Raw genomic sequence first — 17,415 nt, 5'->3', positions numbered from 1 at the left:
CGGGGGCATGCTCTGCCCGCGGGTGCTGGACGGAAGGAACTCCCCGGGACCCGCCCCCCTACCTCCGAGGCCCGGCGCCAAACCAGCCCCACTGCCTTCCTCGCCGCCCAGCCTTCACTGCCCCCACTTCCGCCCTGCGTGCCCCGCCCCCTCTGCGTGTTGCGTCATCAGCCGGCGCCGCCGCCAGGACGTACGTGACGCAACGCGACGCGACGGCGCAGCTCGGGGCGGCGCAGATCCCGCTCCCCTTCCCCCCTCGCTGGGCGAGAGGAGTCTATGGGGCATCCGCCGCCGCCGCCGCTGCCGCCACCGCCGCCGCCGCCGGGTGCTATCTCTATGGCGAGGAGGAGGAGGAGAAGCGCGAGCTCAGCGACACAAGTAGATCTGGCGGCTTTGCAGCCGGCGGCGGGGGAGGAAGGGAGAGGGAAGCGGAAAGGGGGAGGGGACGGTGGGCCCCGCGGGGGAGGGTGCGCGATGGCGCCCGCTGGAGCGGGGACGGAGGAGCGGGGTGGCGGGCGAGCGAGGGGAGTACCGGAGGCCGGGGGTTTGGCCGCGGGCTGGCGCCGAGTGATGACGCAGAGGCTTTGTACCTGGGGCTCCGCGGCGGGGGGATGGAAATTGGGGGGTGGAGGGCGGTGGCCTCGATCCCCCCCAGCTCCGCGTATTCTTTCGCGCTGCAGCGCCCGGGAGTCAATCTGGCTCCAGTGAGTGGTTATCGGCACCTCCGCCCCGGGGCTCTGCCAGGGGAGAGAGTTGTCTGTGGTCGGGATGCTTGTGCACGGCCCTCGCCTTTCTTGGGGAGCCTCCTGCAGCTCCGAGGTGCTGCCCAAGGAGTGGGGTCTGTGGCTCCCCTTCGCCTCCGGAGCCGCCGTGGGGGGACGTGGGGAAAAGCGCTGTGAAAGCTGCAGGGTCCCCCCGCAGTGTGTGTGGCAGAGCGGGCAGGCTTAGCAAGCACGGATCCCCCTAGATCACAGTGGTCGGCAAACTCATTAGTCCACAGAGCCAACTATCAGCAGTACAACGAAGGAAATTTCTTTGGAGAGCCACATTTTTTAAACTTAAACTTCTTCTAACGCCGCTTCTTCAACACAGACTCGCCCAGGCCCTGGTATTTTGGTGGAAGAGCCACACGAGGGCCCAAAGAGCCGCATGTGGCTCCAGAGCCGCAGGCCGACCTCGGACCTAGGTCTTTGGTTTTCTGTTCTTAAAGCACTCGGTTACACTTGTGACTGCAGAGTTTGGGGGGGGGGGGGGGTTCATAATTTCTTTGAAAAGTCTTTGTTATGATTTTTTTTTCCAAACTGTGAAAAATAAAGGCGGCCTTTTCCTGTTCAAGAAGCAAAATGTGGTCTGTTATCATGTACCATGAAACCAGTGTATTCAGCCCAGAAACATGAAGTGTGTTTGGTAACCAGGGGGAAATGCTATGATTTTTAGGAAATTAGAAAGAAACAATTTGAAATGCCTTTCTTTTTTCCCTCCTGCAGTTATGGGCTTTCAGACAAAGCACTGTGTCTGTTACTTATTGTTCAGAAACAACTTTTATTATTATTATTATTATTATTATTATTATTAAAGTAGGTTTAATTTTGTCCCCTCCAATCTGGCTGGAATACATGCCAATCAAGAAGATTTTGTAATCAAATCCGATTTTGAATGTTCTGTTAACTACGGTAGGAATAAAAGCAGACATTACTGCTGCCCTAGTAACGTGATCTTTTCACATGTGTATCAGTATTTCAATTTTCATTTTTGTCTTAAAGTGATTATCAATTTTTATTCAGTGAGTTGAATTCAGAGCAGTCTTTAATTAGTGGGAAATGCACATAAAACACTATTTGTATATAACCGATGTTAGAACCAGGAAACCTGTGTTTATTTTGACAGGTACACAAATAAAGGATAAAGTATTTTATGAAACAGATCTTCAATCAAGTATAACATTTTGATGCTTGGCAGCTAGATTCCTTGTGCCCTCACTATGCCAGCAGCAACGGTAGATCATAGCCAAAGAATTTGTGAAGTTTGGGCTTGCAACCTGGATGAAGAGTTGAAGAAAATTCGTCAAGTTATTAGAAAATACAATTATGTTGCTATGGTATGCCTGTGATCAAATATCCTTAAAATGCTTCTTATAAAAGGGGAAGAGGAATTTTAAAAGTCTTGAATTCAACCCTTCGGGTTGATCTTTTTTTAAGGGACTAATTTAATTATGCAAAGAAAATTAATGAGACAAGTTGGGTTTATTTCTTATTGGAGTGAGGGAAAATGTATACCATTGGAGGGAACTTGTGGTCAGGCAGTTATAGGTAGAGATTAAAGAAGCAAGGCTTGGTGGGAAGCTGGGGTAACTTAATAAATAAACTTTTTCTTTTAATTTTAGAGAACGGAAAGGAGAGGGAATGAGAGTGAGGATTTGTTATTTCATTTATTTATGTATTCATTTGTTGTTTGTATGGAGTCTGGTGAGATCAAACCTGCAATCTTAGTATGTAGGGTCAGTATTAACCCACTGAGCCACCCAGCCAGGGCAACGTGTTTAACTGGAGTGAAAGAAGACAAGTAAGTCACAGGCTATGAAGAAGCAACAGTCAGTCAGTCACCAAGATAGAACGGTGTTTGGTCATTTTCGTGGTTTGGACAGCGTTTGCGTTTTAATCCATGTTTAGTCATGATGACAGTGGCCTTGTCTGATGTTGAAGTGTGAAATGGTGTATATTCTACAGAAGAGCATTAGCTACAAGTGCCAAGTCAGCCCCTAGCAATACTAAGACCTAACAGATCAGCTCCCATAAGCGAGGGAACTCCTGATTGCGGTGGGTGCTTCTCCTTTTTCCGCGTCCCGCACGGAAAGGGAGAAGGACAGCTTCCTGAGTGGAGGAGCTGGGGGTAAGAAATAAAAGAGACAAGAGGCAGAAATAAATCCAAAAGCTGGTGCCGGGTGAATGCTGTCTGATGGAGGGGCAGTCACACCCACCACAGACCACACAGCGCATTTATTTCCAGAGGGGGTTTAAGGTCTAAGGAATTTTGGGTCCTATTCATTGCCTTATTCCTGGGATTTAGCAAGTCAAGGTCCTATTCGTTCTTCATTCCAAGCACACGGATAGAGATAAGAAAAGGATAGAGATAAGAAATCGGTACTGATAACCGTCTCTTGCATTTTGGGAGGCTGTTTTCCGGATGGCCATGCCAGTCACCTGGGACTCAGCTGACAAAACGTCATCCCAAGGGCCCTCTACACCTGATGTCTTCCTCAAACAAACAGAAAAGATCTCTCAGTGAAACATTGTTGATCTGCAGTTTTTGTTGTTTGGTTTTTAATTTTTTTTAAAAAGTTATCAGTGGAGTTCCATGAACATAATGCTATTAAGCATCTCATCTGTACATCTGTTATAGCTACTCTGATGTTTTCTAGATAATTAGCTTTGTGAAGCAAGGGGTTAGTATCTTAATAATCTTTTTTTTTAACATATTTTTAATTATATTTTATTGATTTTGTACAGAGAGGAAGGGAGAGAGATAGAGAGTTAGAAAGATCAATGAGAGAGAAGCATCAATCAGCTGCCTCTTGCACACCCCCTACTGGGGATATGCCCGCAACCAAGGTACATGCCCTTGACTGGAATCGAACTTGGGACCCTTCAGTCCCCAAGCCGACGCTCTATCCATTGAGCCAAACCGGTCTCGGCTTAATATTCTTTTGTTCTTCTAACATCTAGCATAACACAATGCTTCCCATAAAGTGGTTTTTGAGTAGGACAGATTTAGTAGAGAAGTTTTAATTTCTTTACTGTTTATAGTGACTTGGTATTTAGATTTTGTTCTTAGCTTCCTAATTTGAATTTTAATACTAAACTGATGTGTCATTTTCTCAGTATTTTTAATACAAATAAATATACTTCTATGGGGAGGGAAAAGTTGATTGGTTAAAATATGAATATTTGAATGTACATAAATAATGTTCTATTTAATAAAGGTGTACATCCCCACAGAATTAAATTTTCTTATTCAATAGAAATTGTTATCAGTCACTTATTTTTCAGATGATAAGTAGTGACATTAGAAACCTGATAACATTCTGCAGGAGTGTGAATGGCATCCAGTTTTTGATGATGTGCTTTCTCTGGAGTATAAAGAGAATACTGTTTTAGCTCAAGAAATTAGAAGGGTTTGATGTTTATATAATCCTTGTCTGAAAAAGTGATTGGAAAGTATGCATTTTCCATTCTTTTTGACCAGTTCCGTATTGGTTTTAACAGAATAACAGTTTCACATCCTCTTGAGAAACATCAACTTATGATTTTTTCCCTCTTCCTTGGGAATAGAGTACTTAGTTGCATTTATCATACTATATTAAGTAATTTTTTTACTGATATAATATTTAAGTAAGGAAAATGCATTAAGGTTGTAGAGTTTCATTTTATGGTTCCAAAAAAATAATGTTCTTTTCTGTTAAAAGGTACTTTGTAATGGAATGTGAGTGTATAGAATATCATCTATAACAGGATTCTTTAATTTGTACCAAAAATTGCTTGCTTATTCTGTGGACTGTGGTTTTTAGTAAATAATGAATTTTAAAACTGTTTTACAGGACACCGAGTTTCCAGGTGTGGTTGCAAGACCTATTGGAGAATTCAGGAGCAATGCTGACTATCAGTACCAACTATTACGGTGTAATGTAGACTTGTTAAAGATAATTCAGCTAGGACTGACATTTATGAATGAGCAAGGAGAATACCCTCCAGGAACTTCAACTTGGCAGTTTAATTTTAAATTTAATTTGACGTAAGTGGGAAATAAATATAACCTGATATATATATTTTTTTTAGTTTAAATTTTGAAGTTGATTTTCCCTCAAGTATAGTGAATGAAATTCTAACTGAATATGGCATAGTTATCCTGGAAATATTTAAAACCTAAAATTTCATAGGTTAGATTGCTATTGTGTATTATAGGTCCAAATGAATAAAGAAGAGTCTTCGATTCATGTACTTTGAATTTAGGAATGTTATATGAAAAGTATTACTGCCACTTTTTTTTGAAATTTGGAAAATTTTGAGTATTGGAAATAATTCATAACAAATATAACTTGTGTGCAGTTTGAAATACATACACCTTTGTTGTAATAGTTTTGCTTCTTAAGAGGTTTTTATTACAGTCATACTTCAGTTTATGAGATTATATGTCAAAGCTGGTAAGATATTTCTTGGAAACGTGTGCATTTTCCTGTCAAATTGATGTTACATAAATGATGATATTCCCAGGTCAGGCCACTAAATCTCTTACACTGACACTAGAGGCCTGATACACGAAATTTGTACAAGAGGAGGCCTTCCTTTCCCTGGTGCTGGCACCCGGGACCCGGGCTTCCCTCCCAGCCCTGGCTTGGTCTGGTCTAATTAGCATACTACGCTTTTATTATTATAGAGAGAGATGGGAGAAGTAATAGTGTCCTTTAACCTGGTGCTTCTTTCGGAAACACTTCAGAATCTGGCAGATTGTCTTCCGGAGTCTGAATTCTAACTCAAGCCCAGGGTGGAAACCCAGTTTCCTTACTTGTAATTCTTGTCTATCTTTTTTTTTTTTTTAATATATTTTTATTGATTTTTTATAGAGAGGAAGGGAGAGAGATAGCGAGCTAGAAACATCGTCGATGAGAGAGAAACATCGACCAGCTGCCTCTTGCACACCCCCTACCGGGGATGTGCCTGCAACCAATGTACATACCCTTGACCGGAATCGAGCCTGGGATTTTTCAGTCCGCAGACCGACGCTCTATCCACTGAGCTAAACCAGTTTTGGCTCTTGTCTATCTTGATACCTTATAGGAGTAATCTTGATAGCTTAGAGAAATGTAGATTGTTTGGGCCAAAGGCAGATTGTTAATAAACTGACTATAAGTTGGAGAAATGTTTTAATACATTCAAAGTATGTTACAATACAGGATCGCAGTGTCCTGTTTGACAGCCTATACTTATGTAATGTAATGTAACATCTGATTTGAAAAATAGTAAAAGTAAAAGAAGGTGCCAGTGTATGAACCTCCCATTCTCTGTAGAATAATTCAGTATAGGAGATTTAAGGAAAAGCAGCATAGACTATTTTAAAGGATAGTGTTAGTGTTTCAATAACATGGCTTATACTTTCATTGTGTTTAGCATGATGCCCTGTTTTTGGATTTTAAAATGTACTCTTCAGAACCTTGTAAAAGGTAAAAAAAATAAAAATAAAAATAAAAAAACTTGTCTCTATTCAAATTGATAACCTTTCATAAATACTGTAGTTCTAAAACACAGAAAATGGCTTTTTAGCCCTTTCCCAAAAGACTGCTTTTTAAAATTATTTACCATTTCATTTGTTCTATGTTACTTTTTTCCTAAACTGGTCATTATTAGGACACTAGAGGCCTAGTGCACGAAAATCGTACACTTGGGCAGGGGTCCCTCAGCCCGGCCTGTGCCCTCTTGCAGTCTGGGAGCCCTCGGCAGATATCTGACTGATGGCTTAGGCCCACTCCCTGCCTAAGCCAGCAGTTGGACATCCTTAGCGCTGCCATGGAGGCAGGAGACTCACCAGCTGAGTCTGGCTTCTGGCTGAGCAGTGCTCCCCCTATGGGAGCACACTGACCACCAGGGGGCAGCTCCTGCATTGAGCGTCTGCCCCTCGATGGCCAGTGTACATCATAGCAACTGGTTCCACTGTTCAGTTGATTTGCATATTAGCCTTTTATTATATAGGATTATATAAGATTAACTTATATTAGTTTTAACTAAGATACTGTTGTTTATTCAGATATCCTTTCTGAGGAGTTTTCCAGGGGAAAATTTGACAGTGATTGTTGTGGTTTTCCCATTTTTAAATATTTCTGTGACTAGTTTTATGTTTTAAAGACATTTGGAAGTAGGTTGATTTCCAGAGACTAGATCATAAGAATACATTTCAGCTCAAGTGTGATTTTTCTTTTGGTATAGTTAGTTTTGTTAAATTGTTTAATAGGATTATCTTTGCTAAATGATGGAAAGTGATATTTTTACAATTTAAAATGTGAACAGAAAAGTCTAATGGGCAATGCACAAAATACTTTTCTTTCATTCTCAGAAACATACTTTCATTTTTTTCACTTACTTCATTTATTATTTTAATACCTGTGTGTACTTAAAAAGAGATGGCTTTCTTTTTGGCTTAAGCAGTCTTGAATGATTGGTTTATATTAAGATTTCCTGGCTTGATTTTTGAAAGGCAATCTTGTAGGATTAAGATTGTTAGAAGAAGAAATGATTGCTGTTATACCCAAGTCCTTCATCTTAATCAGTTTACTGCTCATTGGGGCCGTTTGCAAGGCTGATTATTTGTGAGAGGAGGCCTCTCCTTTGTTTTAAATACGAATATCGTTTATCGCAGCCACGTCAGACGTGTTCATGTGTTCCCCTCTCTGGTGCTGCCGAGAGCAGGCAGATGGCACAGGGCCTCACCCTGTGGCCACCGCGGCATCTGGCAGCGTTAGAGCGGTTGTGGTGCTAGTCCCCAGTGAATAGAAGACGCCTTTTTCATAGTAAAGATTAAAACCTCACCATTGGACTGTTTTGAATGATGATTTAATGTGTACACAGTTTTCTGAATTCATGACTGTTAACGTTTAAACTGTAATTTCTTTCCACATAGGTGAAATGTTGGGACAAGTGAACCCAAGCCAGCCCTCTTTCTTGTTTGTGGCACTGCAGCTGTAGGTCTGAGCTGAGGAAAGGGGTTTGTTTGAAGGGTGGCGCTTTTGAAGGTTGTGTTTCTTCTCCTCCTGCAGGGAGGACATGTATGCCCAGGACTCCATAGAGCTGCTCACAGCATCCGGTATCCAGTTTAAGAAGCACGAGGAGGAAGGAATTGAGACCCAGTACTTCGCAGAACTTCTCATGACATCCGGAGTGGTCCTCTGTGAAGGGGTCAAATGGTTATCATTTCATAGGTAAAGAGATTGCATTGCAAACGGCATGCGTGTTTTTGCCACAAAACTCACACTGCAACAGTTTTGGGTGAAGTGCTTAAATTAAAAAAACAAAAACAGACACAACAAAAAACAATAAAGGAGAAGAGATAAACAGGACAAGAAAATGGCATATGTGTTACCATTTCCTAGCTGCTTCCTATTTGGCTTGGTCCATGTTTCACAGGCCTCGGTCTATAAAGAATTAGTTGCCACATTGCAGTCTTCTAACTCTGAAGAGACTAATGTTGGTCTCCTAAAGATTTTACAATATGGGATACATGAGAGTTAGCACTCCGTAGGGAAAAGGGTACAGGCTAGAAAAATAGACCTTAGTTTAAGTCCAACAATGCCATTTGGAATCTGTTACCTAGCATTATTTAACATTACCTAGCCTGAGTGCAAAAATTCATTCATTAGAAATGCTTATTATAAGTCTTGTACTGTGATAAAATTCTAGGAGTTAAGATACAAACAAAACAGACTGAACTCCTTGTTCTCATAGAGTTTACATTTTGGTGGGAATAGGCACACAATTTTTCTAAATAATGGAATTTATATGAATTTATATGTTTTTTTTAGATGGTAACAAGTGCTTTGCAGGCAAAAAAGCAAAATGCTAGGGGTTGGTGTGGTAGAATTTAATTTTATTTAAATGAAGTGATCAGATGGCATCATTTAGAGGAACTATCTTACAGAATTATTTTAAAGTATTGTATTATGCAGGTATTAATGTTCTTATATCCAATCACTTCATACATTTAAAAAAAATAAATAAGACTATTTACATGCTTTACCATTTCCAGCTCTGGCCTGGGGAATGCTTACAGTCATGTTTAAACTTTGGCATAGCACTAAGCAGTAATTTTTGAGTTGGAGATACTGAACATACTAATTCTTGCCCATTATCTTTCCTTTCTACTCTCCTCCACTTGTTACCTCAGGAAATAAGACTTCAGTCTCTGTTATTTGAAAAATGTTTTTGAATTCTTTTTTTACAAAATTTCCTGGTCAGAAGGAAACAAAAGAATGGGAAAGAATTTTTCTGTGTTTTTACCACATATATCCTAGTCTTTCGTTCAAAAGATACTCTGAGCAAATACTTTGACTTGACACTGGGGTATTAAGATGAACAAAAAAGATTCATGTCGTTTTAGAGGTTAGTCTAGGTTAGACTCATATATTTGAATACTTGTCAAGGTATGTTAAGATTTTTATTCTACAAAATGTTATTAATTTTTTTTATATTATCTATTTCTAGAAGATAAAGATTAATTTATAAATCCCAAACTCTAATCTTACCTTTACTAGTACCCTGTTTCCCCAAAAATAAGACAGTGTCTTATATTAATTTTTGCTCCCAAAGATGCGCTAGGTCTTATTTCAGGGGATGTCTTATTTTTCCATGAAGAAGAATATGGTACACATTTATTGTTAAATGAAAATAAAGGAAATTTATTACCTGTATACGGTACAGTAGTACGGTAGTTGTCAACACAAACCAGACAAACTGTGAATCCTACGGTATGAAGGATTTACTCATTTAAATCATGTCATCATCTTCTGGAACATAATCATAACCATCCAATTCCTGAATTTCCTGGTGAATTTCTTGTGACTCCATTTCTTTCAGAATCAGTGGACCAAATCTCTCATGTTTAGCAATAGCATTCTGAGACAGAGCCTAGGGGGGGGGCCTTATATTTCACTCAGAAGGAAACCTGTAAATAGGTCTTATTTTCAGAGGATGTTTTATTTTCGGGGAAACATGGTAGTAAGCAAAGGCTGTGCTGATTTATAGTTTAGGTAGACACCAGAGTACCTCTTTGCCAACTATCAGAAATTTAAAGGTTTCTGCTGTTTATTATTTATACCTTGATATTTCTATGTGGTCTTCAATGGTAAAGCTTTCTTTGCATATATATATATATACACACACACACACACACACACACAGAGCAAAGGTGGAAATTTATTGACAAGCACAGACTCCCATGAGGGGAGGGAGAAAGATTCCCCTCTTTGCCTTTTTTAGATTAGAAGTAAAATTCTAAATAGTAAATATAAATTTTGTTTTGTACCCTCTCCAAATGATATGTAAATAACATCTCATCAGTTGTCGAATTTCATACTGAAAAGATGGCTTTTAAATGCGATTCCTGCCCTTTAAACTAATGGAGAAACAGTACGTGCATTTTGAAGGAGAGTACAGGAAAACAGCTGTGTAACATCTGTGGGAGCTGGGCTCCAGGGAAGGCATCTGAGAGGTCCTGGAAGGAAAGGTACACAGGGAAGAGGGTGTGGTGGCTGGGAGCTTAGGGAGTTGTAAACTGGGAAAAGCCAAACAGTAGGCACAGGAGATGTTGATTGGAGAGGATGGGTTTGTATTTTGTTCTGTAGCTGGTCTCGGCCTTCGCTGCTTCACTTCCATGTGCAGCATTCCCACGAGTATCTCTTGGGGAGCCATCAGGAGATGGTAACAAATAATTTTGAGGGAAGAGAGCACTTCATAAAGTCAGTTAAAAGAAGTGAATATACTTTGGTAGGGAATTACCTCTTGGATTTTTGAAGTACGTGACTCTTTATAAAAAAGATAGGGAGATTTGCATTATTTTTGCCTTGTGAATGCCAGTACTCTTGCTGCCTGTTTGGCCAACTTTCCATTCATCTTTATTTCTTCATTTCCATAGTCATTTAAATTTTTTAGAGATACACTGGGGCAGTTTGACATTCTCCTTTAAGAGTTCTCTATTCAAGGATCAGCAAAATAGCAGTTTAGTGACTACAAGCTTGGGATGGTAGTGGAGATCTGCATATTGGTATCTGGAGGATGAAGTACCAAGGTCTGTAAGATGACAACATTTTTCCATTCAAATTGTGAACGTGTTATTTTCTGGTTTTGTGCACTCTTTTTTGTCGATTCCTTTTTTGTCTAGAGTGTGACTCACTTAAAGTTTATTATCAAGAAAGGTTTTTCATCTCCATGGTATTAAGGTCCTTCTTCTGTATTCTTTTAACCCTTTTGTAGTGGTTATGACTTTGGCTACTTAATCAAAATCCTGACCAATTCTAACTTGCCTGAAGAAGAACTTGACTTCTTTGAGATCCTTCGGTTGTTTTTTCCTGTTATTTATGATGTGAAGTACCTCATGAAGAGCTGCAAAAATCTCAAAGTAAGGCTTCCAATGGCTTTACCTGTAATCAGCACCTAATTCCCACCAGTGACTGACATGATAGGTCCCAAACTGGGATGTTGATTCAGACCATGTTTCATAGTTTTATATTAAGTGCAGTTGTATTATCTGGTCATTTGGTTCTTTTTTTTCTTGCATAAGTGCTCTAGGAAGTCCTTTTTCAAAGCTTTAATATATATTGGCAGAATAAGTTTTCAGTAAAATTAAAACCAAGGTTCAGATGCTTGTCATTGCTTGCCACATTGAAAATAAACCAGCACAGAAACTGTGAGGCCCTCTCGCACAGAAGTACAGTTCTCACCCTCCAAACATGCACACAATGGACCCACGCGTGATCGAGGGCCCGGGGCCAGCAGCGTGCAGATGTAGGCAGTGGGGGACAGGAGTTTCTCCTTCAGTTGGGTTTGGCTAGAGATGATTCTGTTGAGTCTGGTCATTGGGTCATGTTCCAGGGATTAAGTTACAAAGCTGAAAGGGTTTTGTTTGCTTTTCCTGCCCCGAAGATTGGCGACTTGTTAGTAGTCAGTGCTGTAGTAAATAAATGTCCTGTCTGGGCAGTACCTTATATCCTGACACTGCTTAACGTGTAGTTGTTACTTTTGAACATTAATTTTTTGAGAGGGAACACTGCTTTAAGGAAGAGCGTTCCTTTAGTTTGAGAATGCATCTGTGAATGCACAGCTTCCCTAAGGAACACAGTATTTTCTGTTACAATGAATAAGCTATTAATAAATAAACAAATAAAACCACAAACATGTCGGTAAAGCGGTTCCTTCAGAGAGCCTATATCAGGTTTGATCAAATTTTCTCCTCACCAACTTTTTAGAAGTGCAATTATGTTATACTTTTAGAAGATAGAAAAAACTATAAGAGCATTACTTTCATGCAGAAAGAAATATTTTAGGAATTAAATAGGAAAATTTGCTTTGACAGATGAACCAAAATCATAAGAGAAAGAGTCTTTTGGCCAGAGTCAGCTTGCTCATAGGATTTGCCATATAACCGGGGACGTTTTTAAGGAAGGTTATATCACGTTTGTAACACCTAAGAGCAGCAGATTTCTGCAATTTGAAGAGACTTCCAACTGCAATTTAAGTGAACTTGCAGTAGTATATCCTTGTACTCTAGAAACTCAGTCCATACCTGAAAGTGTTACATGCTAAGAATCCACGGCCGGAATGTTTTAATGTGGCCTTGGAAATGCTCTTTAAAATTGATATTTGTACAGTGACAGTTTCTGGAAACAGAACCAAGTTATTGCTCGTTATGTATACATTATTTGAAAATTTCTAAGTATAGCAGATATTCTGAAATAACCTGAGTGACCTGGTATGTCAAAATTCAGGTTCATGACCACAGTGCTTTCTGACCTCTATATAGTCCACTCCCTGAATGACCTACTCTGCTCCTCCCTAAGCAGCTGCTAATGTTACCTAATCCTCGAGCTAATTTTAGCTCAGAAGCAACTGCTGTCCAAAGCTCTGTTTCAGGCTGTGATAAACAGAAGGTTGGTTTGCTAGCAGGAGCCTTAACCATTTAGAGAGGAATTTCTTTGTGTTTGTCTTATTTTTCCTGATCATGCTTTCTTTACTTTCTCTCCTCCAAGTGTCCTCCATTATTATTCTGTCCTCCCTTGCTACCATCCCTTCTTCACTTCCTCTTTCTTTTATTCATTCTCTTTCTCTGACTTTCTTTCACTCTCCTCATCTTTCTTTTCTAATCCTAGCATTATTAACATAGGCAGGTTTTTAACAAACCCTTCTAAAAGTTGTATTATAAGAACATACTTTCTTTTTAATCAGCAAAACCATAGTTAAGCATATAAGATTTTATTAGTTACAATAGCTTTGTTTTGTACAGTTGATTTAGATGAAATGGTTTAGAAATAGATTACTGAAAAGCTTAACAAAATTAGAAAGTAGCTACCTACTGTTAGGTTTATAATAATTGATCAATGGGTGTACTGACTGTGCATACACTGGATAATGTTACCCTTGATACCTGTTACCTTGTATATGATCTGCTTCCCCCATGTCTTTAGGAAAGCTATTTACCTGTTACATGCCTTAAAGCATGTGATAAGAGATAAATTTTCCCAATTAAGATCTAATTTCCTATTAAATTACAAACTTTGCCCACATTCAACAGATATTTTGTATTTCACATGCTCTGGTCTTTTCCAGTCTTTATAAGGTCATCTCTACATTCTGAAGTTTTTTATATTTTGGTCATTGTCTAAGTTACATAATTTGTGAATTCAGGCATTGCATTATTTCTCTTGACAGGCATTTTTTTCTGTCTTCTAGGGTGGTTTACAGGAAGTTGCGGAACAGTTAGAGCTGGAACGGATAGGACCACAACATCAGGCAGGGTCTGATTCATTGCTCACAGGAATGGCCTTTTTCAAAATGAGAGAAGTATGAAGACATACGTGCTTTTTTCTCAATTGGTTGCTAGGTTGAGAACATTAAAAATCACATGGCAAAGTTTTGGGGCAATAAGTACTTATTAAATAAAAATAAAATTAGAGGTACCATATAAGTCATTTCTACCACACTTGAATGAAAGAATTTTGAAATAAGTCACCTTGAAATGTAGTTCTCAGGAGGAAATGAAAAAATAATTTATTTGGAGACTAAAAAATTTGCCTTAGAAAGTATATAGGTCCAACTATATTATTTTTTAGATGAGAAATCTGAGGCCAGAGGCTAGTTTCTTTTATCCAAGGTCGTGTAGATTACTAGTTGAGAACTCTAGAGTTTTTGCTATAGACCACACTATGTTGCTTCTGCCAAGTCCGTGGACTCTCATATCTTTCCTCTGGCATTGTTTTAATCTTAGGCATAAATTGCTGGTAAAAATATTACTTGCTTATTCCATTCATTACTTTGAGGATTAATAGAGTAGGACTTGTGCTTTTTAGAAGATTGAGTCTTACCAGAGGTGTTTGAATTCCAGAGTGTTAAATAAAATCTGAAGTAGGAGTTGAATCAAAAATCATATTGAGCAGAACCTCCTTGAATAGTAAAAGGCAGCGATAAAGAACATAAGTTGAGTGTGAAAGAATGAAATGGAATTTAACCCGAGTCTATCCTTAGGTTAAGGGATATGTATAGGTATGCCTCACTGTAGGTAAAAGGCAAAGAAAAAAGTTTATTTGTGCAAAAAAACAAAATAAAATGGACTTTTTTGCTTATAAAAAAATCCTTTTTGCAAAAAATTTACTATAAAATTCTTTTTTAGTATATCCTCTAAGACATTAAAGAATTGACTAAGTGGTCTTTCAGGAATTCAAAACTTTTTATAGAAATGTATTAACAATAGAGAAAAAAGAGAAATATATTAACAATAGGAAACATAATATCTGAAGTAAATACTTCGTTTTGTATGTCATTCCAGTGATGCACTAGAGAATTAAAGCAACCGTTAGGATTTTCATCTTTGCATTTTAAAAATAGTTTAACAGTTGAATTAATGGTGGGTTCTCTACTACTAATTTGTTACCTTTATTTTTCTTGGCTTCTCCAAGTATAGTAACCGAATGTAAATGTTAAGATTTTACCATCCAGGACGTGTTTTAAGTTTCGGTTTTGGTCAACTTGGCCTTGACCTAGGCTCAAGGCTACTTATCTAAGTTCCCCCCACCCCACCATTGGCTGTTTTCATTCCTTCTTATTGTTGAGCGCCTTTCAGTTAATGGGGTAAAAAAAAAAAGGTCTGCCATTTTTCCATGATTGCAGATTCTTATAAAAATGGTCTAAATGTTGAAAGACATACATTTATACGTTTATTTTTGTGGTCTTTTTCTTCTGTTTCTTTTGAGCTCTGAACTTGAGGGCCTCAGTTTTATCCATTGGTCTGTGTGTGGCCTCGAAGGAGCACATAGGAAAGCGCTGCATTGTAGTTAGGGAACAGCTACTGACTTTGTGAACTGTACATTACCAGTGCTACCTTTCGGTTAAAATTATCTTTTTTTTTCTCCCTCCAAAATTCCCTTTTAGATGTTCTTTGAAGATCATATTGATGATGCCAAATATTGTGGTCATTTGTATGGCCTTGGTTCTGGTTCATCCTATGTACAGAATGGCACAGGGAATGCATATGAAGAGGAAGCCAACAAGCAGTCATGACATGAAATAGTCCTTTTATTTTTTATTTTATTTGAACTACACACATGCTTGTATATAGGTTTTATCTCTGGTTGAATCCCTTGAAAAATAGACTTTTTTTTTTTTTTTTTTCTTTCATCGCCCATTTTATTTTTGTCTTTTAGTACTTAATATGACCATTCCTGTCTCAGAGCTTGAATAGAAAAGCATTCAGGTTAAATTTGGCCTTAACTTAATATACTTGCTAGCAGGCGTGTGTGACAGAGTGGAAAAGCTGCATCGTATAAACTTGACAGATCTGAGCTTGGTTTGTTTCCCCTTTCCTAAATTAACTAGCACTGACTGTAATTTATTTCGTGTCTCATGTCTCCCTTCCATTCTGCAGGAGTTTTAGCTATTTGAGATTGTGGACCATCAATTTTGCACTTTAGAGAGTGATTCTGACTCAGATCCTCTGTTTTATCAGAAAATACGGTTTTTCTTACTCTTAGCTAGAAAAAATGACCATCTGCCAACTTTATAAAGTATTTACTTTTCACTCGTGGAATATTGCACATGTACTATGCAAATGGTTGATTCAGCAAGACTACAAAAGAAAAAAACTACTGAGGAGCTTAATAACTGCTGTTTCAGTACTGGTGTTTAATCTTCCAGCACATCTAGTGTCTGTCCATTTCTGATTGGTGTGTGTGTAGGCCACTCTGAAGAACCTTTCAAACCGCTTTACACCCTTCAGGAAAAACCCCTTGTTTGTGATTGGACATTTTATTGTCTGTCAGGAAACTGGTCTCCAAGATATTGACGCTGCAATTGTTTTATGATGGTACAATTCCCTTGATCTGCTTTTTATTCCATCACTGTTCACCTTATTTTAATTTTTTTAATTTTATAGCCATACTTCCGAGCTCTTGATTTGTTGATCCCAAAAATCAAATTCAAGTCCAAAGATAATAAATCTTTAGGTATATTTTGTACCAGATTAAATTAGACAAAAAAAAAAAAAATTATGCTTTCATAGTTGTTAAAAGAAAAGAATGGAGAGATTTGGTGCACGACAAAACACAAAAATACATATATGTTAGCTATGTGTGTATATACACATATAGCTAATATATCGCTAATAAAATTACCTGAGGAGTGTAATGTTTATTTTTTGTGTGTATATCTTTGCAATCTATTTTATATATATTGACAAAAAAAGACTGTGAAATATTTAGCCATGCAGAATATGTGACTAGACAGGAGCATGTGTAGGAAGACATTTTGGTAATCATTAACTCAGAATGATGGACTACAAGTAATGTGTGTTATCTACACTTCAATCAGTAATAGCAAATCTCCAAATGTTAGCCACATTGGTTTGTTTCCTTGTACATTTATTCATGATACTACAGTGCTGTCACTGGGTGGTCCTTTTTAAACAAAACATTATTTGCAAAACAGAGGGTGGTATTTGTTTTTAAAGCTTTTGTAAATAAAGGCTTCAGAAATGTTTTCTTATATATGTTGACTGGTTTTTTTGTTTTGAAAATATTTGGGGAATTTTTTTTGTGGGTTTTTTTGTTTTGTTTTTTGATTTGGGCAACTGAACAGAACTCAGTAACTTCATTAACTATAGCCAGTTATTTAAAAATCAATCTGGGCCTTATGCATTTCAACAGTGGTGGCTAATTCTTTATTAATGCTTCAACTATAATAGATTTTAAGAATTGATTGCTATCTCTCTAAAGATGCATTTATTCTGAAAGATTTATAAAGTAAATGCACTTGGCATAACTTACTGTGGCTTCTTTTTAAAGCTGATCCAATATAGCTGGTATCTAGTTGGTTTCTTTTTATCTTCACCCCCTCAAAACAAAGAAAAGGAATTATTAAGATTGCCTTTTGAATAGCCGCATAGTTGCTGAACTTCATAGTTTGTATCAGTATTGGTTTCTATCTCTAAGAAGTAGTATTTTGTAATCTTTAAGGAGAACATTATGACTTTTACTAAATGTAGCTTTTGCACAAAAGATACTTAGCTGATAACATTTTCAGTGTTCCTGAGGCCTTTTGGGCTTACCATGCTCTGTGAAATCTAGATGAAGGGTTAGCAAACTATGGCCTGCAGGCCCAAACCAGCCTGCTGCCT

The 17,415-nt window shown here is 38.4% G+C and overlaps 1 protein-coding gene across 4 annotated transcripts; it reads left to right on the top strand.

The window, feature by feature from the left end:
* The first annotated feature begins 238 nt into the window (after positions 1-238).
* CNOT7 (CCR4-NOT transcription complex subunit 7) lies at positions 239-17,139 on the top strand. Of its 4 annotated transcripts, none has more exons than XM_036454679.2 (7): positions 239-378; positions 1,888-2,098; positions 4,595-4,788; positions 7,802-7,963; positions 11,010-11,154; positions 13,482-13,592; positions 15,177-17,139. In XM_036454679.2, exons 2-7 carry the CDS (start codon positions 1,982-1,984, stop codon positions 15,303-15,305), a joined length of 858 nt encoding a protein of 285 aa, XP_036310572.1. In that variant the 5' UTR covers positions 239-378; positions 1,888-1,981; the 3' UTR covers positions 15,306-17,139. The 4 variants fall into 4 exon arrangements, with proteins under 4 accessions (XP_036310572.1, XP_036310577.1, XP_036310575.1 ...); XM_036454682.2 differs by having other exon boundaries at positions 308-369; XM_036454684.2 differs by lacking the exon at positions 7,802-7,963.
* The last annotated feature ends 276 nt before the right edge of the window (positions 17,140-17,415 follow it).

The sequence above is a fragment of the Pipistrellus kuhlii genome, unplaced genomic scaffold (genome assembly GCF_014108245.1).
Source record: "Pipistrellus kuhlii isolate mPipKuh1 unplaced genomic scaffold, mPipKuh1.p scaffold_m20_p_3, whole genome shotgun sequence".
NCBI lineage: Eukaryota > Metazoa > Chordata > Mammalia > Chiroptera > Vespertilionidae > Pipistrellus > Pipistrellus kuhlii.
Note: the sequence above shows the minus strand (reverse complement) of the source record. Positions and strands in the feature narration are given on the sequence as shown.

What these genes read in the sequence shown, in the direction of transcription:
- CNOT7 (XM_036454679.2), top strand. Translation starts at nt 1,982, where the DNA reads ATGCCAGCAGCAACGGTAGATCATAGCCAAAGAATTTGTGAAGTTTGG. An exon ending in AATTTTAAATTTAATTTGAC is followed by an intron (nt 4,789 to 7,801) that starts GTAAGTGGGAAA and finishes CTCCTCCTGCAG; the next exon opens with GGAGGACATGTATGCCCAGG. An exon ending in CCTTTTTCAAAATGAGAGAA is followed by an intron (nt 13,593 to 15,176) that starts GTATGAAGACAT and finishes ATTCCCTTTTAG; the next exon opens with ATGTTCTTTGAAGATCATAT.